At 51.0% G+C, this 21,314-nt stretch overlaps 1 protein-coding gene across 7 annotated transcripts in view; it reads right to left on the bottom strand.

The window, feature by feature from the left end:
* ARHGEF10L (Rho guanine nucleotide exchange factor 10 like) overlaps positions 1-21,314 on the bottom strand; it is a 159,966-nt gene that overhangs the window by 118,426 nt on the left and 20,226 nt on the right. For 5 of the 7 annotated variants that reach the window (XM_074934020.1, XM_074934024.1, XM_074934023.1 and 2 more), the window contains exon 2: positions 4,517-4,589. In XM_074934020.1, the coding sequence (XP_074790121.1) occupies positions 4,517-4,553 (37 nt within the window). In that variant the 5' untranslated portion in view covers positions 4,554-4,589. Of the gene's footprint in view, positions 1-4,516; positions 4,590-6,013; positions 6,130-21,314 lie in introns of those variants that run through there. The other 2 variants (XM_074934021.1, XM_074934026.1) reach the window with 2 other exon arrangements.

Genomic DNA, 21,314 nt, shown 5'->3' with positions numbered 1-21,314 from the left:
TTATAGCACCCAAATTATCATCCTGGTTTCAATCGGAGATTCCCCCCAAACACCCCTGCTGCGGTACAGCCACCAGTCACTAGCAGCGAGGAGAGGTCCCACTCAGGTGAGCTCACCTGTACTGAGTGCAACGGGTGTCACACCCTGCCCCTAAACGCTTTCCCCTGGAGCGTCCTAGTGCAATGGAAACAGAACCACAGCAACGTGTCTTCTCCAGCACAGCTCAGCCTGGCAGAGGAATGGGGTGAGCAATGCTACAGTCACATACCCTGGCATTTTGCCCTCGTGGTTAGGACACTGGACTGGAACTCAGGAGACCTGGGTTCTATTCCTGCCATGGGCCTGCTGGGCAAATCACTTCCCCCTCTCTGTGCCTCAGTTTCCTCATATGTAAAATGGGGATAAGGATCCTGGCCTCCTTGATAAAGGGCTTTGAGATCTGCCGATGGGAAGCACTAGATAAGAGAATGAATCATTATTACTGGAGACATGAGCTTAAATCCAGGGGAAGTCACAGGTAAAATAAGTGTGTTGGTCAGTGAACCTAGTTCCTAGAGGGCATTTGACAAATCTTAAATTCATTGTGCAACCTAACAAGAGCAGCTGGGTGCTCAGCACAGTCCAGGACGGAGGGGTCTGCAGGACAAGACTGAAGTGCGTTGGCAGAGCTGTCAGTTAGGGCCCAGGTCTGGGGCAGCCATGGGTGCATCTGGTCAGGAGTGAACTGCATTGGTCAGGCGGTTTGGTGACCCAAGCCTGGTCCCTGGAACTGCAGGGAGTGCTGAAGGTTACAACAGATGCGCATTGGCAGAGCTCTGTGTGTGTGTGTGTGTGTGTGTGTGTGAATGCCCACGCTTGTCAGGACTGAGGTACACTGATAGTGTTATTTGGGGGACCAGGACTGGAACAGCAGTGTGCACTGCACACCAGAGTGGCTAGAATCAGAGTAGCAGGGGTGCAGTGTGTCTGGAGTGAGGTGCACTGGCAGAGCTGTAAGGGGGGTCCCAGGCCTGGAATAGCAGGGGGTGCAGTGGGTCAGGAGAGAGCTGCATTAACTGAGTGACATGGGATTGGAGGAAAATTCAGCTGAAGGTGCGTGTCCACTCTCAGCAGGGAAGCCGGCCCAGCATCGCCCGGGTTAGGGTCCTCATAGCAGGAGGAGAAAGGGGGGAAATTCAGTTTTTAAAAACCCCAGCAGCAGCATCTCCCCCCTCTTATTTCCCTTGCACCCCCTGTTCGTGACCGGGGGCTCCAAGGGCATTTTAGAACATTTCTCTAAATGCCCGAGCAACCGGCGGTATGTAATCTCAATCTGCTCCTGATTTAGCACGCAGAGTGGCCGGGAGCCAAGATGTTAGTGACTAATTTTATGGAGTAAACACAGCCACCCGCAAGCCTGCTCAGAGACAGACCTGGCTTCTCCTTGCCTGGCTGAGAAGGGGAACAACCCCTGGCCTGCAATGGGGCCGTGCTAATCCAGGAAGGCAGCAGCAGAGCTGCAGAAGGCTGCTTGTCCCCTGGAACTGGGAGGCACGTTCTCCTGCTAAGACGTTTTTTTCAGGAGAGCCTGTCTCAGAACTGCTTTCCAGCACTTCCCCTGCTGAGGTATTAGCCGGCCAGCTGCCCCCTCGGCCTACGGTCACTGCATCCTCTCTGACGCTCCTCTCCCTCCTCTCTCACTCCCTCTGCCCCTCTCCCACCTCTTCCGTCCTCTGCCTCACGCACTGACCAGTTGGAAGCCAGCATTACTGCTGAACTGGCAAAGACCAGGCCAGGGCATATGCGTGGGGGGCAGGACCAGAAGAAACACAGGGATCAACTGATTCTGGGGGACAACCAATGGAAAAACAGGATGGGGGAGTGAAGGTCACAGGTTTAGAATAAAAAATTCTCTTTGGAGGGTCCCTGTCCTGTGCTCCAAACCCCCCTCTAGTGATCGGCACTTAGACGTTTTTAAATCTCCTTCACTCTTCTCCGTTTATACTGTCTCTTTACCCGTCTTGCACTCTGCGTGGCTTAAACAAATGATTAATTTTCATTGTTAGCATTATAGTAACAGCTAGAGGCCTCAGCCCCATGTTGCTGTACACACACACGAGAAACAGTCTCTGCCCCCCACAGAGCCACTCTAAACAGCCATGGCCAAGAGAAAGGAAGGATTAGGATCTCCATTGTACAGGTGGGAACGGAGGCCCAGCAAGGTTAAGTGACTTGCCCAGGGTCATACATGGAGTCTGTGGCAGAGCAGGACTTGAACACAGCTCTATTGAGTCCCAGCCCAGTGGCCTGGCCACTCTGCCATCCACCCTCTGCCTAGAGCTTTACACAGGGTGCCTCTGAGAAACTGCGTGCCTGGTAAATTCTGAGGCAGCGCTTCAGCTCAGAGCAGGGCAGCTGGAGAGCCGGCTCAGCTCGGTTACATACGGCCAGTGAGTTCCCCTCAGCTCAAGGCTTCAGTAGGTGGTGCAGTTTTCTGTGCAAGGAAAGATGGCTTAATGGTTAAGGCTGTAGCTCGGGACTCAGGGCTTAACTGACAGCTCTGCCACAGACTCTCCATGTGACCTTGGGCAAGTCACTTACTCACACTGGGCCTCAGTTCCCAGCTGTCAAATGGAGATAAAATCTCACTTTGCCCTTGAGCTTATCTGTCTGTATCCACCTGCTGTCTCTTGTCGGATACTTCGCTTGTCGGCTGTTTGGGACAGGGTCTGTCTTTTTGTTTTGTGTTTGTAGCACAATAGGGGCCTGGTCTGAGACTGGGGCTCCTCGGCACTATGGTCATACAAATAATAAATAATAATAATTACAACAACATCCTTCCTTAGTCGGACTGTTTTCTGCCTTGTCCACATATACAATAAGCTGTTCAGGGCAGACGCTGTCTCTCACTCTAGGCGCGGGCAGTGCCCAGCGAAAGGGGGTCCTGATCTCAGCTGAGGCCTTTATGCGCTGCTGGAATAGAAATCGTATTTATCCCATTGCTTCTTCCTTCTCCAGCGTCACCCTTTGCCGTCTCCTTGTGTCTCAGAGCTCTGTGGGGGAAGGACGGGCTGCTGCATGGACTGACTGCAGCCTCTGGGACTGGCCCAGGCTTGGTTCCTCTCGGCCGGCCAGCTCTGGTTTGTAGGCAGGGTGTGTACAGCATAGACCGGACTGTACCACAGCAGACAGGAAATGGGTCTGAGTGGCTACAGATCCAAAGCTGGGGAAGTGACCATAAGGAGCAGGCTTCAAAACTGGGGTTCGGGGTGAGCTCCAGCCACTAGAAGATGATCCAGTGGTTAGGCCACTAGCGTGAGACTTGAAAGACCCGGGTTTAACTCCCCACTCTGCCACAAGCTCCCTATATGACCGTAGCAAGTCATTTAGCCTCTCTGTGCCTCGGTTTCCCATCTGTAAAACAAACCCTGCATGTTGAGCAATCCAGCCACTCATTCTGGTGTCTATGCGGGAGCTGAGTTCCTCTCAAAATGTGGCCCCCTAACGCTCAGAGGACTGGAGTTTGTACAGTGATCTCTGCGGGGACGTCTTCGGTACAGTGTTAACCCGGGGGATGGACACGCGGGCTGGCCCAGCTCAGGTCTGAGTGACCACGCCGCAAAGCTACACTGGCATGGCTCTCCTCAGGTGAGGCACTAGGACTTGGGGGGGGGTCATGTCCCCTGGCTCTAGGCACTGCAGCGTCTGTCCTTCTGGGCACGGGCGGGGGGAATTGCGGGGAGGGTGCAGACGCGCTCAGGGTGACTCTGCAGTTCCTCCTGTAGATTATCTCACAGGGCTTCCTGGCTCTTCTAATACCTAGCAAAATCTCCCTGACCGTCAAGTGCCTGCCTGGCACCGTGTCTCGCCATTTACCCTGTGCCACGCGGGTGGAAAACGAGCGTGAGCAAGCTGCAGGTTCCAATGTGGCCAGGGTTTACATGCGAGCTGCAGGGCAGGACAGGTTCAGACCCCGTGACTTCTCTGCCGCCCCCCACCACAAGCGTTAAACCGGGCACCACAGCCCTACATCGCCTTGGCCTGCCCTTTGGAAAGAGTGTCACGTACAAGGGTGCAGTGGAAGGGACAGGATCGCAGACCTCCGACGTGGGTCAGTTCGGGATTACAATTGCATGGGGCCGTGACCTGCCTGAGCCTCCGAGTTCTGTTAGGAGTGAATGACATTCCATCGCCGGGCGATGGGTTGCCTGGTAGGTCTCGGAGGGCGCTGAAAGCCCCGCATCCCGAGGGGCTGCTGTGCATTACAAAAGCCTCGATGCCGAAGGGAAACCGAGGCTGCCCGTCACGAGCCGCTCTGCATGCCCGTCTGTGGCTGTTATTTATGACTGGGATTGCAGAGGCCCCTAGAGGTTCCGATCAGGGATCGGGGCCCCTTGTGCCAGGCGCTGCACACACACATAGCACAAAGCCAGCCCTGGCCCCGTGAGCTCACAGCGCGAGGGGACCGGGCTAGATCTGTTTCTTTTTCTAATGATTCATACAAATTCTTGAAGGAAAAGAGCTGGGTTTACATTACCTACTGCAGGGTTTGGGGGCGGGTTGGAAGAAGCCATTTCTCTAGGAATCCTGACGTCTCGCCCTGCACCTTCCTGGGGACACAAAGAGAGGAAATCAAGTCAGAAGAGAAACCCCAATGTGTCTGTCTATTCCTGGGAGTGGGGAATAAAGCATTAGAACTCCCTGCCCTTCTCTAGCACCTTACAGCTCACGGGAGTCTGCTCCTACTTAATTATGGCTTACCACGCCCTGTGGGTAGGGGTTACACCCTCTGATAGAAGGGGAAACAGGCCCCTGGAGATAAGCTTCCTAATTTTCAGAGGCGCTGAACAATTCGAGCCAGGAGTGACTTGCTCCAGGTCACACAACTAGTAAATGGTAGGGCCAGGTATAAGGTAGGACCCAGGGGTTGCCCTGACTTAGTGGTGGCAGAACCTGGAACAGAACCCAGGGCCCCCCCAATTCCCTCCTTTACCCACTGGACAACGCTGCCTTGCAGGCACTTTGCGGTTACAGACGAGGCAGTATTTCCTGGGGGGAAGCGGAGCAGGAGCCCAAAGCAGCAAGAAGGGTTAGAACACCAGCAGCGCCGCTCCGGGATGTAGCAAAACCTGCTGGCAACAATGTCGCTGGTATCCGGGGGGAAGGAGAGCCCAGACAGAGAAGCGTCCTGTGCCCGCACTTAGAGCTGATTAAATGCAAAGACAGGCACTGGCACAACGTCCAACTGGGAAACATTTTCCTTCCCTGTTAGGGAGAAATGCCCAGCTGTAACTCACTGGCTTTTTTTCCGGTTCTGTCTGGACTTGCCATGGGTGCAGCCATTCAGCAGTTCCTGGCTGCCACGGGAAACATGCTCCCTAACCTGCAGGCTATCAGACACCTCAAGCTGACACCCCCCCAAACCGGAGCAAAACGCACAGCCGTATTTCTGTCTCGGGTGTCTTTTGCCCTGGGGGTTTCATTCCCCAACGCTAGCAGCTGCCGTTTGCCCAGGTGCAGCTAACCCCGGTCTGCCGCAGGGCTGAGGGCGACCGGCTCAAACCGCAGCCGCGCCTGTTTGCACAGTGGGTGGACTCTGGCCAATCCCCAGGACCTCAGTTCCAAAGGGCAGGCGAGGGGTAGAGCCGGGCAGCGAACAAGCCAGAGGTTTGAAAGCAGAGCAGGCCCCAAGCCACTAAGTTTGGGGGGGATCCAAACGTCCCCCAAATTTGGAGGGAGCTTGGATGCAGGAGGGCTGGCTTGGCCTCTTAGGGTACGTCTACATTGCAATTAAAAACTTGCAGCTGGCCAGTGCCAGCTGCCGGGCTTGTGGGGCATGGGCTGTGGGGTTGTTTACTTGCGGCGTTCACTGGGGCTGCAGCCCCAGCCCTGCGACCCTCCCAGCTCGCAGGGTCCAGCCCGAGCCCGAACGTCTACCCTGCAATTCAACAGCCCCTTCGCCGGAGCCCCACCCCCGAGCCTGAGTCAGCTGGCATGAGCCATCCACGGGTTTGCAGTTGCAGTGTTGACGTACCCTGACAGAGATGGGGCCCACTGCAGATCGAGGGTGAGACTTCCCCAGGCTTCCACAGACAAACAGACGAGGGAGAGAGGCCAATGCAAGCAGCTTGGATCCACTTCTGAACTAAGCTGGGGGAGGAATTATCTATTAGCAAGTCTCATTTTCCACCGGAGGAGGGAACACCTGTCTAACCCGCTGGCATCCGGAGGCTGGCAGAGTCGAAAGGGCGCCAGCCAGCTGCATCAGGTGTGTCCTTTACAACAGACACGGAAGGAGCGCAGCCCTGCCTGGGATTAGCCAGGCAAGAGTCAACTGGCTCATTTCCTCTTGGAGAGCGCTGTCCACCCAAGTTCCCTTTTAACTCAGATCTGTCCCGGCCAGAAAGTCTCCTTTGAAGAGCGGAGATCTGTGTGTGGTGCCAAGAACGCGCTGGGGGTCGGGCCTGGCACTGCTCAGCCAGGGAGGCCACCCCACCCTCCAGCAGCAGCTTGGTTAGAAAGCTATGGGGAAGGTGCACTGGCAGGGCTTCGGGAGATGCTCAGGGCTAGGATGGCACAGGCCAGGACTCGGGAGCCTAGGAAGAAAGGCTGCAGGCTCCAAGCGCCAGGAAGAGGATTGCAAGCAGGGAATGACACGGCTGCAGATCTGTCGGAGGACGTGTGGACAGGAAGGGCAGGGAGAGGAAGGAGTTCACCACCATGAAAGGGACCACCACTGGGACAGCGGGAGGGCTGCGGGGCAGGGAATGACTGAACGGTCAGGGATGCTTATCCTCCATGGTGCTGAGCCCTCAAACCCCACTGATCTTAACCCTCATGGGACCAGATTCATGCACATTTTTTCTCTCTTCAAGGAGATTATAATCTTTTGGTTTCTATTCAGTGCTGGCGAAAGGTGTCAAACCAGCGCTGGAGACCCTAGCACCGGAGCGACACTTCGTGCCCTCTGTGACATGGCACCTGTCCCTCAGCAGGCCTGGGCATCGCTGGGGGCAGCTTTGCAGAGGAGAGGAAGCATGGTCCCAGAGATTAAAACCAGGGCTTAATTTGTGCCAGGGCTTGCCAGGCTGAGCCCCGGCACCTCCGGGCCCCGGCACCTCTGGGCCTGGCAGTTCAGCGCTCCGGCACCTCTGGGCCCCGGCAGTTCAGGGCCCCGGCAGTTCAGGGCTTGCTGCATCAGTTATGAAAGTAAAAAAAAAATTGCTTGAGCCCCGGCCCTCCTTTCATTACAAATTAAGCCCTGATTGAAATTGGCTGTGATAGGGAACAGAATTTAAACCCCAGTCCCCAGAGTCCCAGCCGCTTGCTCTGACCACTACCCTACGCTCTCCCTCATGGAACAGGGTTATCTCAGGAGAGGAGGGCAGTGAGGACAGGGAAGCCGAGCTGAGCAGCGATGGCACTCACAGCAACACACACCAAGCTCTCTCCCAGTGACCTGTATTCACCATCGCCCATGGAAGCCATTCCATTGACTTCAGTAGACTCTAAATCAGGCCCTTCGTTAAGACTAGTACTTTAAAACGTTAAATTAAGTGGACACTGACAACTTGAAATATAGTCAGTGTCAAGAAAAGTCCGACAGGAGTTTCGGGTAACACACCTGCTTCACAGACCCCCCACCCGCAGCCAGTGTTCAGTTTTACAGTCACATTTTCCTGTTTTTTAAATTCTTTTCTCTCCTCATTGCTGTTTGAAAGACTCAAGCAAGCAAATGTACCCCGGGGAACCGTGGAACTGAGGATACACCGGGCGCCGGCAGATCACACTGACTGTACCCGGGGAACCGTGGAACTGAGGATACACAGGGCGCCGGCAGCTCACACTGACTGTACCCGGGGAACCGTGGAACTGAGGATACACCGGGCGCCGGCAGATCACACTGACTGTACCCGGGGAACCGTGGAACTGAGGATACACAGGGCGCCGGCAGCTCACACTGACTGTACCCGGGGAACCGTGGAACTGAGGATACACCGGGTGCCGGCAGATCACACTGACTGTACCCGGGGAACCGTGGAACTGAGGATACACAGGGCGCCGGCAGCTCACACTGACTGTACCCGGGGAACCGTGGAACTGAGGATACACCGGGCGCCGGCAGATCACACTGACTGTACCCGGGGAACCGTGGAACTGAGGATACACCGGGCGCCGGCAGATCACACTGACTGTACCCAGGGAACCGTGGAACTGAGGATACACCGGGCGCCGGCAGATCACACTGACTGTACCCGGGGAACCGTGGAACTGAGGATACACAGGGCGCCAGCAGATCACACAGGGTTTGTTTTCCCATTAATCATTATAGGTGCTACTGTCCATCTAGTCCAATGTGTCCCTACAGCTCCCCTGCTAGTTCAAAACAAGTTTTCTGCAGCCTCACCAGGTCTGTTCAGCCACAAGTCTCCGCACCATGTGTTGAGGCAGGGCTCCACCCAAGCAACGGAAGGTCCTGCTGTAACCCCAACTTCCCGCTGGCCTCCAGCTTTTACTGGTGCTGAGGCATCCTGAGCTGTCTGGAAGGCAGGCCGCAGAGCCGCTGGGAAGAATGCCCGAGTGCCAGAGGGTTTGCAATGCCGCCGTGCACGGCTGCACAAACTGTTTGCACGCCGCTCACCCGCTTGAGCCAATGACACCAGCCTGACAGAACATGGCTGGAGCTGGAGCAGCGGGGGCTGTTTTGGTAGCCATGACAACTCTGTGTGTGTGTGTGTGTGTGTGTGTGTGTGTGTGTGTGTGTGCGCGCGTGTGCGCCTGTATGCAGAGAGAGGCTTGCAGGAAATCTAACACAATTACCATAGAGAAGAAATCTACTAGATAAATCTACTAGATCTCTCCAACTAGATCCCTTGCATGACTCAGTGCGAGTTAACCCTTTCCCTCTCAGCAGATCGTTTATATCAGGGGTTCTCAACCTTTGTCCTTCTGAAGCCCCCCTAATGTGCTATAAAACTTCCATGCCCCCCCCATGCCACAACACCTGTTTTTCAGTAGATTAAAAGCCAGGGATGGGGTGAAGGGGTAACAAGCAGAGCAATTGCCCAGGGCCTCATGGCACAAGGGGCCCCGTGAAGCTGAACTGTCCAGGCTTCGGCTTCCGCCCAGGAAGGAAAGGCTCAGGATTCAGCTTCAGTCCCAAGCAGTGGGGCTCGGGATTTGGCTTTCTGCCCTGGGCCCCAGTGAGTCTAATGCTGGCCCTGCTCTCTGGTTTATTTTTGTGAACCCCCTGAAACCTGCTCGTGGCCCCCCGGACCGCTGGTTGAGAATCGCTGATGTATATGACTCAGTAAACAAGGGATACAAATATTGACAATGTTAATAACAGGACAATCGGGTATCTGCCCAGGAAAGGACTTCCCAGCAGCAATCAGTGCCCGTAGAGAGGTAATACGGTCTAGTGCGGTGGTTCTCAAATGTATCTGATCGCGCCCCCCTTCTTTGTATCTGGAGTAGTTTACATCCCCCCTCCCTCCCCGTCCCCGCCACACAAGTACATTTACTGATCTGTGCAGCGGCGCTGGTTCACTTGAATCAGTTTCAGCTTCTTTGTTTTTCACTTCAATTGTTGGGGTGTTTTTTTTTTACCAAACAAACCACTGTAATAAGAGCAAACGCAAAACTGCCATTGTGGTCCGTGCTGACAGAGAAGCGTGCACACTGCGTCGTAGCAAATGGCTTAGCATAGAGAGGGCAACGACTTTGTATAATGCTACACAAGCTTCACAGAAATCCGTCAAAATGCACAGCGCCATCTGAGGACCAGATATGGAGGAATCCGTTTGGCTAGTTATTCATTGCTGGGGTTAAAATATGCTCACTATCATAGAATCATAGAATATCAGGGTTGGAAGGGACCTCAGGAGGTCATCTGGTCCAACCCCCTGCTCAAAGCAGGACCAATCCCCAACTAAATCATCCCAGCCAGGGCTTTGTCAAGCCTGACCTTAAAAACTTCTAAGGAAGGAGATTCTACCACCTCCCTAGGTAACGCATTCCAGTGCTTCACCACCCTCCGAGTGAAAAAGCTTTTCCTAATATCCAACCTAAACCTCCCACACTGCAACTTGAGACCATTACTCCTTGTCCTGTCCTCTTCTACCACTGAGAATAGTCTAGAACCATCCTCTTTGGAACCACCTCTCAGGTAGTTGAAAGCAGCTGTCAAATCCCCCCTCATTCTTCTCTTCTGCAGACTAAACAATCCCAGTTCCCTCAGCCTCTCCTCATAAGTCATGTGTTCCAGACCCCTAATCATTTTTGTTGCCCTTCGCTGGACTCTCTCCAATTTATCCACATCCTTCTTGTAGCGTGGGGCCCAAAACTGGACACAGTACTCCAGATGAGGCCTCACCAATGTCGAATAGAGGGGAACGATCACGTCCCTCGATCTGCTCGCTATGCCCCTACTTATACATCCCAAAATGCCATTGGCCTTCTTGGCAACAAGGGCACACTGCTGACTCATATCCAGCTTCTCGTCCACTGTAACCCCTTGGTCCTTTTCCGCAGAACTGCTGCCTAGCCATTCGGTCCCTAGTCTGTAGCTGTGCATTGGGTTCTTCCGTCCTAAGTGCAGGACCCTGCACTTATCCTTATTGAACCTCATCAGGTTTCTTTTGGCCCAATCCTCCAATTTGTCTAGGTCCCTCTGTATCCTATCTCTGCCCTCCAACGTATCTACCACTCCTCCCAGTTTAGTATCATCCGCAAATTTGCTGAGAGTGCAATCCACACCATCCTCCAGATCATTTATGAAGATATTGAACAAAACCGGCCACAGGACCGACCCTTGGGGCACTCCACTTGACACCGGCTGCCAACTAGACATGGAGCCATTGATCACTACCCGTTGAGCCCGACAATCTAGCCAACTTTCTATCCACCTTATAGTACATTCATCCAGCCCATACTTCTTTAACTTGCTGACAAGAATACTGTGGGAGACAGTGTCAAAAGCTTTGCTAAAGTCAAGAAACAATACATCCACTGCTTTCCCTTCATCCACAGAATCAGTAATCTCATCATAGAAGGCGATTAGATTAGTCAGGCATGACCTTCCCTTGGTGAGTCCATGCTGACTGTTCCTGATCACTTTACTCTCGTGTAAGTGCTTCAGGATTGATTCCTTGAGGACCTGCTCCATGATTTTTCCGGGGACTGAGGTGAGGCTGACTGGCCTGTAGTTCCCAGGATCCTCCTTCTTCCCTTTTTTAAAGATTGGCACTACATTAGCCTTTTTCCAGTCATCTGGGACTTCCCCCGTTCGCCACGAGTTTTCAAAGATAATGGCCAATGGCTCTGCAATCACATCCGCCAATTCCTTTAGCACTCTCGGATGCAACTCGTCCGGCCCCATGGACTTGTGCACGTCCAGCTTTTCTAAATAGTCCCTAACCACCTCTTTCTCCACAGAGGGCTGGTCACCTCCTCCCCATGTTGCGATGCCCAGCGCAGCAGTCTGGGAGCTGTCCTTGTTAGTGAAGACAGAGGCAAAAAAAGCATTGAGCACATTAGCTTTTTCCACATCCTCTGTCACTAGGTTGCCTCCCTCATTCAGTAAGGCAACTACGTTTTTTTTTTTCCTTACAGCTCTTCACGCCCCACTAGAATATATTCTATTATTCTGTCCGCCCCCCCCCACCCCCACCCAAAAGGGATCTGCCCCCCAGTTTGAGAACCTCTGGTCTGGTGGATAGGGTACTGGGCTGGGAGTCAGGAGATCTGTCCCCTGTTCATAGATCTATGATTCTAGGACAGGAATACCAGACACATGTGGTATATAGCAGGGGTTCTCAAACTCGGGGTCGGGACCCCTCAGGGGATCGCAAGGTTATTACATGGGGGGTCGCAACCGGTCAGCCTCCATCCCAAACCCCGCTTTGCATCCAGCATTTATAATGGTTTTAAATATATTAAAAAGTGTTTTTAATTTATAAGGGGGGTCGCACTCAGAGGCTTGCTATGTGAAAGGGGTCACCAGTATAAAAGTTTGAGAACCACTGGTATAGAGTAACACACCATTCAAGCCAATTTCCTTGACCTGGCTAGACAATCCTGGCTTGCTGCACGTGGATCGACAAATCCATTTCCTGGACTTCCTTGGTACATCATCAGCACCATTACTAATCCTTAGCACGTCTATGGCATCTCCTAGCATTTGATAGACATTAATTAAGTCTCACAACCTCTCCCCTGTGAGGTGGGTAAGGATTATGACTCTCCAGGGCAAGGACCGTCTCTTCACTTGTGTTTCTATAGTTTCCAGCACAATGGGGCCCCGGTACTCTTAAGTGCTACTAAGAACACCAATGAACAATTATTATCATTTGCATCTTTGGATTGCAAAATTCAGGCACAGGAAGATAAAGCCAATGTCTCTGAAAAAGATATCTAGGGATCACCTTGGATAAATCAATTCAAACATCTTAACGCACAGTTAAGGGTCCAAAAGCAAAGAGATCAGGGGCATCGAGAAGGTATATGCTACTAGCCATTACATGCATTTACAGAGCTGTCTAGAGGAATGAGCACAGAGTGGGTGAAGTCTTAGGCTAGTCACTCCCACCTCTCTGCCTGGCTTTCCTCATCAGCAAATTGGGGATAATAATATTTCCCTATCTTAGAGTGAGGCGAAAAATGGTCACTGGTTTTGGATGCCTCATTTTTTGGCTGCTGAGTTTGAGACACCTTGAGCCTGATGCACCCGCTGAGCACCTGCAGTTCCCATGGGTAGTGGGAGTCCAGCACCTTTGAGAATAGGACTCCTGGCATGTTAAGTTGGGCTTCCAAACAATGAGATGCCCCAAATCAAAGGCCATATTTTGGCCTTGCTGCCTGACCAGTAAACATGTAAAGAGGTGGGTAGGTGCTAAGCATCATTGTTTAACCAATGGCATGTCCTTGCCTGAAACCCGAGGCCCAGGGTTGGCCACTTCCTGTCAGAAAAACCAGAGAAATAGGAGAGACCAGCTGAAAGGTCACAAGAGTGGAAGAGGAAGGGTGGTGCAGTGGTTGCAGCTCTAGCCTAGAATGCCAAAGAGCTTCCTTGCTACAGACTTACTGTATGACCTTGGGCAAGTCACCCAGTCTCTCTGGGCCTCAGCTCACTATCGGTACGTGGAGATGACAGAGGAGTTGTGAGGATAAATGCATTAAAAAGGATGAGTGCTACAGCAAGGGGGCTATAACCTAAGATAGAAAGAAAAGTGTTCACATTTCGGGGTGGGGGTGGGATTCAGCTGGCAGGAATTTAGACAGGACAGGAAGCAGTGACCTTAAATATCAGTTTGCCTCTTGGATTGGTTGGTAGGAGACATCACCTTCCAGAAGAAAGTGTTGAATGTTCCATCCAGCAATATGCACCGCTGATGGAGGATGGACAGAGAAGTATACAATACATGAGTATTAAAGAAATGGTACCTCATGGGGGAGGGGCATTACCTGGTCCCTGGTGACCAAGGGGTTAAGCTTCCTTCTTATAGGTTGTACGTATAATAACTGCTTCTTAGATAGAGGGGAGAGGATACCTTTGGGAAGGCCAGGGTCATAGGAATGGCGTGGGGTGAAGTGACACTCAGGCCAGGAGAGTTTCTGTTACTCTTTTCTGCGTGTATTAACCTGCACAGCATTACGGTTATAAACATGGGGCCAGATCCTCAACTGGTGCAAACTGACTGACAGCCTCTGCGGAGCTAGCCGCAGGACCCTTTGAGGAAAGCCCTTGCCAAATGTGCATTGCTTCTGCTAAATCAGTCCCCCCAGCTGTCAGGGAGATTCAAAGCACCGGGTAGCCTAGAGAAGGTAGCCAACGTTGACAGAACCAAGCCAAGAGACTGTAAACATCAGAGATGGGTTCAAAGCTGCAGACCTCCTGGACCCAAACTCTCCCAGCACTCAGATCGGGGATTGGAAGTTCAAGCTGTTGCAGTAATTGGGCCTACAAATGTACCTCGCTTGTGAGCCCAACTGCAGGAGAGAGGATAAAAGTTTGTAAAGGGTCCCAATAACCTCTAACAATGAACCCTGGTGGGAAAAGGTGCAAAAGAGAGACAGACAGGCTGGATGGGTCCACACAGAGAGGCCTCGTGATGTAACTCAAGGGCTGTGTTCAGATCATGCCTGGTAAACAAGAGAAGTGTGGGACCAAAAACCAGTGAACCCAGATTGGTTTGTTGGAAATTAGGCTTAATTGTGGGCAAAATGAGGGGATGGGTTATTCCACACACCACTCTCTTTTGGGGTTCTTAAAAAGAAAAGACTTTGGGGGAGAATTAACACCCCCATCTCCTGGGACCCACCGGGACATTGCTGGGCCTTCGTCACGCTGGTTCAAAGAGATGTCCTGACTAACCAGGCCAAGAGAGGGACCCAAGTGACACCCCCCCATCTCGACTGGCTCTGGGTGAATCCCAAACACCCCCTGGGACGTGAGACTTTGTCACACCCACACCCTCCATTTCTGTGTCTTTTTCCTTCCCCACCTTGTCTCATCTCTCTCCTTTTGCCCTCTGGCTTAGCAGACCAAAACTGTATATTTTCAACATTGTGGCCAGAAAGGCAGTGAAAACCAATGGCTCAGCGGCCTGATGCTGGTACAAGTTCACCAGCTCTCAGAGGGAGGGATAAGACCATGTGCTGGGCCTGCGTTTTTCCAGCAGTGAGGTTAGAAGTGAGAGTCCACCCCAGAGACAGAAGCTGCATTTTATATCTCCGCTGCTCTTTTCTTGCCCCTCGTGTGCGTTTGGCTCTTGTTGTTAAAGACTGATCCTGTTTCCTAAGAAGACAAAACAAACACAGCTCCAGCCCATCTCATCTAACGTCTCCTCTCCCCAGAGGGAGAGTTATTCCCATATTTCATACCATCTAAAAAGCTGTCAAACAAGGAGTTATTTCTTCAAGAAACTCCCTACAGCTCAGGGAAGGGAACATGGAATACAACTAAAAGAAAAGCTTTACTTATTACTTTACATTTCATATGCTTTAACTGTTTTTCTTTCTTTTCCGTATCTACGACAACAGGTTAAAAAGATGTTTAATGAGGTGTTTGTCATGGTACCAAACAGGCTAAGGTCTCTGTATACCAAACTCTGAAACTTGTTTAAAACTTGTTTAATGTTGGACAGTTTCTGCTTTAATGTGCTCTAACTTGCAAGTGTAGCCAAGCCCTTAGACTCCTTGGATCCCTTTATTCCATGGAAATGAATACAACAAAGTCCATCTCCGGAGAAGGAGAGAATGAAAGGAAGATGCAGAAGGAAGACAGACAATCCCAGCCTCCTCTGGAGATTACATAGGGAAATCACTGCATGTTAATATAAATAAATGCTGGATAAGAGGTATAGCATGCAACTGCCCAGCCAGATTCATGCACAAACTGAAGGTGAATACAACCATAAGCAGGACCTAAGTGATGCACTCACTGATCTTGGGCTGGCCCACTGCACAGAAGTCAATTTCCCCCTGAGTGGAAAGAAAGAAGTTTTCAAACTCTGAAGGAGCAAGGAGTGGCTGGAGACAGAAGCAGGACCCACAAGTGAGTCAGCGAAAGCAGTTTAATTGCAAAAGGAATTGTCGCTGCAGAAAGCTGAAGGTGCCGTGTTTGCCAGGAGGAGGGCGGGGAGCAAGGATGCCAGCGAGAAAGAAATACATTTTCCAAGGGGAAGAAATGAGAAACCCAGAAGGAATTACAAGGGTTGGCCCAGAACAGGTGGTGAAGAAATTAACGTTACCAAACAATGGGCAAAGCACCAAGAGCAGCCTGGCTCATTCATCGCATCTGGAGCCGGCGGCAAGAGATTGGGAAAAGTACAGCAGCTCTCAGAAAGCAGACTGAAGGCAGTGGAGGTGCAGAGACGGGGCATTCAGACGATTAAGAATAAAAAAAAAATTATAACAGTAGCACATAAAGATCTTAATCAGGATCAGGGCCCCATTGTGCACAAGGTGCTGTACAAAACACAATGAAAGATAGGTTACAGTCAAAATAGACAAAAACTTGGAGGGGAAAGAGAGGCCCAAACTGGTCACACAGCAGGTGCGATTTAGGATTAGAATCCAGGTCTGTGGATTCTCCAATTCAATCCACAGACCACAGAACTTCCCTACAGAACCCAAAGGCTTGATTCTCAGCTTCCTGAGATCTTGTGTCATCATCCCACATACAGGGGTACGTGGAAAGTAGGCACAAATATTGCTCCCAAATCAAGATTCTCCGCTCACTACCAGCATCAGGAGCATTCCACACCTATGGTGCCCAGGTCTAGATGATGACACAAGGTACAAAGCTGGGGAGAACCAGGCCCAAAATGTTTAGGGCCAGCATTTCAATCACAGGGCTCATGACCATGCAGAGTTGCATTGGTGCAACACAGGGTATGATTTGAAATCAGTTTAGTGAAACCAGCACAAAAGGCTGTGTGGACACTCTTATACACGGCTGCTACTCTGAAACCTGTCTTATTTCAGTGTGACTCAAGTTTATTTCAGATTAGTTCAAGGTCAATTAGAAATTAAAACCAAAATAAGCAACTCTTAGGGCGTGTCGACATATAGAGGTGTTCCTGACTAAGCGTTCCAGATTAGCTTAATGTGTTGACACACTTATTCCACAAGTGTGCCTTGTGTCTCTTCAGTTTCACTTTAACTTCAAAGCGGGTTAAACTAGCAGGAACAATGCTCTTGTTAGCGGAATACAAGAGCCCACGCATTGAGTTAATCAGGAACAGCTATTGTGCTTTAAATTCACACCCTACCTTAATTCACATAAATTTTCAAGTGTAGACAAGTCCTGAAGCTGAAATAAGAGCACCCACACAGGTTTGTGCGCCAGTTTAAGGCTGTGTCTACACCACCACGGTAAGTCGACCTACGTTACGCAACTCCAGCTACGTGAATAATGTAGCTGGAGTTGATGTACCTTAGGTCGACTTACCGCGGGGTCTACACCGCGAGGGGGTTGACGGGAGAAAGTCTCCCGTCGACTTACCTTACTCTTCTCGTTGGGGGTAGAGTACAGGGGTCGACTGGAGAGTGATCTGCAGTCGATTTGGCGGGTCTTTACTAGACCCGCCAAATCGACCACAGTGGATCGATCTCAGAGCGTCAATCCCTGCCGTAGTGTAGACCTGCCCTAACTAAATTGTTTTTTAAAATGGTTTAAATTAAACTGGTGCAAGTTGCTCTTGGAGACGCCCAAAATATAAGCCACTCTTAAACCGAAATAAGAGCATCAACAAAGCATCACCTTTTATGATGAGATTACTGGTTCTGTGGATGAAGGGAAAGCAGTGGATGTATTGTTTCTTGACTTTAGCAAAGCTTTTGACACGGTCTCCCACAGTATTCTTGTCAGCAAGTTAAGGAAGTATGGGCTGGATGAATGCACTATAAGGTGGGTAGAAAGCTGGCTAGATTGTCGGGCTCAACGGGTAGTGATCAATGGCTCCATGTCTAGTTGGCAGCCGGTGTCAAGTGGAGTGCCCCAGGGGTCGGTCCTGGGGCCGGTTTTGTTCAATATCTTCATAAATGATCTGGAGGATGGTGTGGATTGCACTCTCAGCAAATTTGCAGATGATACTAAACTGGGAGGAGTGGTAGATACGCTGGAGGGGAGGGATAGGATACAGAAGGACCTAGACAAATTGGAGGATTGGGCCAAAAGAAATCTGATGAGGTTCAATAAGGATAAGTGCAGGGTCCTGCACTTAGGATGGAAGAATCCAATGCACCGCTACAGACTAGGGACCGAATGGCTAGGCAGCAGTTCTGCGGAAAAGGACCTAGGGGTGACAGTGGACGAGAAGCTGGATATGAGTCAACAGTGTGCCCTTGTTGCCAAGAAGGCCAATGGCATTTTGGGATGTATAAGTAGGGGCATAGCGAGCAGATCGAGGGACGTGATCGTTCCCCTCTATTCGACACTGGTGAGGCCTCATCTGGAGTACTGTGTCCAGTTTTGGGCCCCACACTACAAGAAGGATGTGGATAAATTGGAGAGAGTCCAGCAAAGGGCAACAAAAATGATTAGGGGTCTAGAGCACATGACTTATGAAGAGAGGCTGAGGGAGCTGGGATTGTTTAGTCTGCAGAAGAGAAGAATGAGGGGGGATTTGATAGCTGCTTTCAACTACCTGAAAGGGGGTTCCAAAGAGGATGGCTCTAGACTGTTCTCAATGGTAGCAGATGACAGAACGAGGAGTAATGGTCTCAAGTTGCAATGGGGGAGGTTTAGATTGGATATTAGGAAAAACTTTTTCACTAAGAGGGTGGTGAAACACTGGAATGCGTTATCTAGGGAGGTGGTAGAATCTCCTTCCTTAGAGGTTTTTAAGGTCAGGCTTGACAAAGCCCTGGCTGGGATGATTTAACTGGGAATTGGTCCTGCTTCAAGCAGGGGGTTGGACTAGATGACCTTCTGGGGTCCCTTCCAACCCTGATATTCTATGATTCTATGATTCTATGAAAGGAGTTTGAACCAATTTAATGGAACCAGTTTAGGTTTTGTCTACATTACAGACCTATGTTGGTATAACTACCTCACTCAGAGGTGTGAAAAATCCACACCTGTGAGCAACGTAGTTATACTGACCTAACACACACACACACACACACACACACACACACTGTGTAACAGCGCTATGTCGGCAGGAGAGCTTTTCCCACTGACATAGCGACCGTCTCTCGGGGAGGTCTCCCGTCAGCTTCGAGTGTCTTCATGAAAGGGCTACAGCGGTGTGCGGTGCAGCGTTTTAAGTGCAGACTTGCCCTTAATTAATTCAGCATAATTAAAGCAGTGCAAACCTTGGGCAGACAGGGCTGGGGTTCCAATGCTGCTGGGCTTGTCTGATGAACGGCTAGCATGCAGCAAGCTGGAGGGTTCATCTACCCCGCACTAGCATGCCAAGCACCAGTTGTCCATGGGGACCCTGTTGCCATGCAATACAAGTAGGGTGACCAGACAGCAAGTGTGAAAAATTGGGACCCGGGGGGGGAGGAAATAGGAGCCTATATAAGAAAAAGCCCCAAATATCAGGACTGTCCCCATAAAATCGGGACATCTGTTCCCCGTAAATACATGTACCCTAGTGCTCACTGATCTATTCCCTTTTCAAAGCAGGCAGATCACGGCACTCTAGGGAACCTTTAGTACGTGGCAGCAGAGCGCACACAGCCAGTTCGCGCACGGCAGCTCACTGCAGGGTAGATTGACACACCGGCATGCTGCACACGAACAGATCACGAGTGTTTCTCAACGACCCATCTGTGGACCGGCGCCGGTCCCCGAGATCTTCCGGGCACAGTCTAGGAAGGCAGCAAGCTGATCCCTGGTATCGAAAAGGTCTAGATGAGCCCAATCAGCAACGTGGGTTAGTTTGCTCATTCCCAGACCAAACTTGCATTTTCTGTGGCATGAGGCGAGCGTCCAGAACTACACAATCAGCTCAGCTTAGACAGGGCCCGCTCCAAAGGCCTTTGATGGCAATGGGAAGACTTTGACTGACTTCAACAGGCTTTAGAGCGGGTCCAGACTCTTCCAGTGTTGAAACCAACCAGGGGGAAAAATCAGAGGAGCCCCACGCCTGCCTGCCTGCCTGCGTCACTGGCCAGGGGAGGAGAGTGGGAACGCTGATCACAAACAGAGGCAGACACACATCGTCCGGTGACAGACCCAGGGTGAACTACGGAAGACCACGGCTAGCAAACCCAGTGGAACGTCTGGAGACAAACAACACAAGGAGTCAACCCAGGGGTGCGGAGGAGCTGACAGCTGCAGATTCAATCCCCTCAGCCTTCGAGAAAGGGACCTTTCACTGCACTACCAATCACAAGGCCACGACAGGAAGCATGGTCCAGGGGTTAGCTATCTGAGCAGATGAAAAACTGGCTTTGATGTCCAAGACAGAGGGTTGCTTGTGTGTGGAAGGAACTCATGGCAGAAGAAGGGGGACTGCTGAAGTGTCTCAAACCACTTGGAATAAAAGAGCGGCTGCCCCAGATTTCCGTGCAAGCTTTCCTGGGGTCTAAATAGTTGGGTTCACTTTTTCTTGTCATTCTCAGCAACTTTTGCCATCCCTCTGCATGTCAGATGCAGGCAACAGGGTGTTGGTAACAGGACCCCGTGGGTGGATATTTTTATATTGAGCCAGCCTGTAAAGCACCCTGAGGCTATATAAATAAATGTATATTTTATTATTACTGTAAATAACCAAAAAGCACAAAAATAAACACATCTGACATATCCTAGATTCAAAATAAATCCGGATTCTCCTTTACCGGAGTAAAAAAAAAATCCCTTTGTTTCTTTCCAGCAAGGCTGAAAGCTCAATAACTTTGACCCAGTTTGTGACGCTCTTGAAAACTAATCCTGCAAACAGATGCTCTCTCAGTTGCGCTTTTGCAAAGAGCCTGTTTTCTGCACAAACATTAACAGTGATTTATTGGGAAGGAGAAGCCAGGGATATTTCTCTTTCTAAACTCCACTCCCTAGCCCTAGAGTTGGAATAACTTCCCAGCCAAAGATTGTATTTTCACTCCTCTTCTGGATATTTTTATCTGCTTTACGTTATCATTTGCTATCTGTATTATAAACACACCATTCCCCTGCATGCTCTTCGCAGAGGCTCACCCCTTTAAATAAATCAATGAAGAAGGTCCTCGCTCCCAATGGATGACTGAATTTTATGCTTGTAAATGCAGGCTCACTGGACTATGGTAAATCCACGAATGCGCAGACCTTCCTGGATCAAACTGCTCCAAAGTCTAGGCTCCTCCCATCTGAGCTAAAGGAGAACCCTTACTGGCAGCAGTATAGAGGCTATGACACTCAGTTGAGCAGTTCTGGTTCCAACCAGTAGGGGGCAATGGTGAAGATACCCCTAGCAAGCCCATTGCCATACACTGTGTGCAATGCTCTGTCCTCTCAGATTCAGGTAGCTGATTCCCTACATTCAATGCGCAAGTCTTTCCAAATGAGACTGAAGAAGACCTCCTAACATGACACAAAAAGACGCAAGCACCAGGAGGCCTCCACCTGTTCCCATGCCAAGTACAGCAACGAACCACCAAAATGCACCCCAAGCATCATCTTTCCCCCAGCTAATGACAGAGCACCATGTCCACCTTCCCGGGGGGGAACCCATTGCTGTGCCCAGCTCCAAGCTCAAAGGAGAGCTTGAGTAGGACTTAGTGCAATGGACCCTCTGCTGGCGGATCACAACCCAAATTCCTGCTGCCACCCACACAGGGTGAGGGGGGGAGAGGGTCCCAGAAAAGGCCACAGGAAGAAACACTTGGGAGACAAATTTTATGTCAGC

This window comes from Natator depressus, chromosome 18 (genome assembly GCF_965152275.1).
Source record: "Natator depressus isolate rNatDep1 chromosome 18, rNatDep2.hap1, whole genome shotgun sequence".
Classification (NCBI taxonomy): Eukaryota; Metazoa; Chordata; order Testudines; family Cheloniidae; genus Natator; species Natator depressus.
This window is presented reverse-complemented; position numbering and strand designations above follow the sequence as displayed.